The sequence below is a fragment of the Mastomys coucha genome, unplaced genomic scaffold (genome assembly GCF_008632895.1).
Source record: "Mastomys coucha isolate ucsf_1 unplaced genomic scaffold, UCSF_Mcou_1 pScaffold21, whole genome shotgun sequence".
Lineage (NCBI taxonomy): Eukaryota > Metazoa > Chordata > Mammalia > Rodentia > Muridae > Mastomys > Mastomys coucha.
The window spans coordinates 143,658,538-143,661,411 of NW_022196904.1; the positions used below are offsets into that span (position 1 = coordinate 143,658,538).

The following is a 2,874-nucleotide window of genomic DNA, read 5'->3' on the forward strand; positions in this document are numbered from 1 at the left end:
AGAGAGAGAGAGAGAGAGAGGGAGAGAAGGAGAGAGAGAGAGGGAGAGAGAGAGAGAGAGGGAGAAGGAGAGAGAGAGAGATAGTGAAAGAGATAGTGAGAGAGAGAGAAAATAGCTTGTAATGATATCCATTCTTACCTATGGTTGACTCAAATATGACCTCATTACTGCATATGCACAGAATTAAAAGAAACAAGTTCCCTCTGGTCTGTAGGTTGCAGAAACAACATTAACTGCCCCATGTAGGCCTACTACAAAACATCTGCTCTTACTTTTCTCCCTTTCTCGCTGTCTGGAAGGTAACAATGTCGTGGGAAGCCACGGGCACTGAAGCTCTTCCCAGGATTCGGATGTTCTGGTCCCTGAAAGAAGACGGAAAACAAAGATAGCTTGCAAAACTTTTCAAGTTAATACAGGCTTGGTGTGACAATAACAACAGCCATAGAGTTCAGACAAAGGACAAACCAAAAAAAAAAAGTAAGAAAACCACAGTCTGAGCTCTCATACAGCATGTGACCAGAGTTTGGACTGCTGCTGCAGCTCCCTGCTGGATCATATGGAATTTCCCTCTCTGGTGACAGTGATTTGGAAAAACTCACCCTACGGGATGTTACTAACCCTCAGGGAGCTTGGTGCCCATATTCGGGAAAAGCACAGTAAATTTTCTCATCACAGTACCAACATCACCTATTCTACTGTTTTATGAATGATGAAAAGTGCAGTCCGCAGAAGCTAACTGGCTGCAAAATGTTTCTGGCTCTGCCAAAACTACCTTAAGCCCAGGTTCCCTGAGGCATGAGCTTTCAAATCAACCACTCAGAATACTAAAGTTCTCTGAGCCACAAGCCAATCAGTGAGAACTTTCTGCACACTTCTTGTGGATTTTCTCCTCTGTCTTCATGGGTTTTTGCTTCCTTACCCAACAGCATAGATTGCAGTGCCGAGGACAGAAAATCTTGTGACACATCAGCTCTCATCACACAGTCCTTTAGGACACAAGCTGTCCCAGGACACTGAATGGAAGGACATCAAAACAGAACTGAGCCAGAACCCAGATACTATGGTACTGCGTATTCTTCACTCCCTCCAAAACTCTTGCTGGAACTTGGCTTCCATTGCAGCCTTGTGGGCAGCTGGGACATGTAAGAGGGGACAAGACTGTCAGAAGGGATGAATGCCTTCTTCTGAGAGCTCTCATCTTGGTCTTGAGGGACAAGGTTGGTTGTGCTGAAAGCCTGTTGCTTTCAGAGCAAGGCTGCTCTTTGTGCTCTACCTCTTCTGAACACATCGGTTTGTCTATTTGCTGCCATGAGTGGAGGCACCAGCAGATACTTTCCCAGAGCAACCAGGCATGACAGCAGGATTTCCCCTCCTTCAGAATCATGAGCCACATTAACCTCATTTCTTTGCAAATCACTCAGCTCAGAGATTCTGTTTTAGCAACAGCAAAAAGGCACAAGAAACTAGGCCTCCCAATTGGTGTCTGTCTTAGTCTCATTTCTTGTTATTATCGTAAGATATCCTAGCAGAACTTAAGGGAAAAGGAGTTTATTTGACTCATGATTTCAGGTTACAGCCCATTTTTGTGGGAAGTCAAAAGTAGCAGGAACCCAAGTCAGATAATCACATACCCACAATCAAGAGAAGAGAGCTATGATTTAATGCATGCATGACAGACTAGCTTTCTCCATTCTTACACATTACAGATCCCTGTTCCTAGAGAATGATGCCACTCAGAGTGGGCAAGTCCTCCCACCCTAGTTAATACAATCAAGAAAATCTCCCAGTAATACCATGAACCCATCCTTGGGATAATCTTCCTGTGTGATACTAAATTGTGTCACATTGACAGAGCTATCACAGGCTCCAAGGAGTTCATGAGTCCTTTTGAGTGGTTTAATGAAGACTGATGTAACAGCTTGCCATCCATATAAATGCTTGCCTATAATTTGGAACATCCCTGACCTCTTGAGACTATAACCTTGTTTAAAGGTTCTACTTTGTAAGTGCAAGCCATATAATACTGACAATTGTATGCAGCTGTTGGTACAAGCTCTCCCACAATCAATAAATTCATCGTGGCTGTGGAATGAGTGAATGAATGAATGAATGAAGGAAGGAAGGAAGGAAAGAAATTGAACTAAAAAAGAAAAGAAAGAGGGATTGTTGGGATAAGTGTTTTGGAAGAAGGAAAGAAGAAGAGAGGGGGCAAAAGCAGTTGAAAATGTTCAAACTCAATATACACACGTATAGAATTGCCAAAGAGAAAATCTATTCAAATTTTAACATAATTTTTAATTATTCTTTGAGAATTCTATCCATCTACATAATAAATTTTGATCATAGAAAAATGTTAAAAGATATACAGATATCACTGTGAACTAGAAGAAACTAATGTTCTCTGGGATGGAAAGACTGACGGTTATAACCTAACAGCCAGACGAAATCTCTACAAATGTGCATCATCCTCATGGCTCCACTTCTCCATGCCAGGCATCTTCACGGAGGGACCAAGCTTGCCCATGCCTCCAGCTGCTTCGCTGATGCCCTGGGCTGCTGGCTGTTTCCAACTCAGCAGGTCTGGCATCAACCCAGTAAGGCTGCTCGTTCTGGGCCTGTTGCCAGGTGGAGCAGTCACGACTCTGCCTCAGCCTGGCCCAGAGCTTCTCCCGCAGGGACTCACTTTCTGCAGTGGAAGCAGTGCTTGGCGATTTCAGCTTCTTACCAAAGCCCAGGCCTCCGTGGTCCCTGGAGCTTCTCAAGGCAAAGCACAGAACACCTTGCTACTGACTCACCGTGTTGAGTCTGCAGAGCATCTAATCATTTAAAGATGTGTTTCCTTTTCACAAGCCAGGTTACTAGAGGTGCTAGAGC

At 43.9% G+C, this 2,874-nt stretch overlaps 1 protein-coding gene across 2 annotated transcripts in view; it reads right to left on the minus strand.

Annotated features, from left to right (window-relative positions):
* Positions 1-2,874, minus strand: part of Dtx4 (deltex E3 ubiquitin ligase 4) — a 35,800-nt gene that overhangs the window by 6,498 nt on the left and 26,428 nt on the right. For both annotated transcript variants that reach the window (XM_031389800.1, XM_031389798.1), the window contains exon 8: positions 273-362. In XM_031389800.1, the coding sequence (XP_031245660.1) occupies positions 273-362 (90 nt within the window). The remainder of the gene's footprint in view (positions 1-272; positions 363-2,874) is intronic.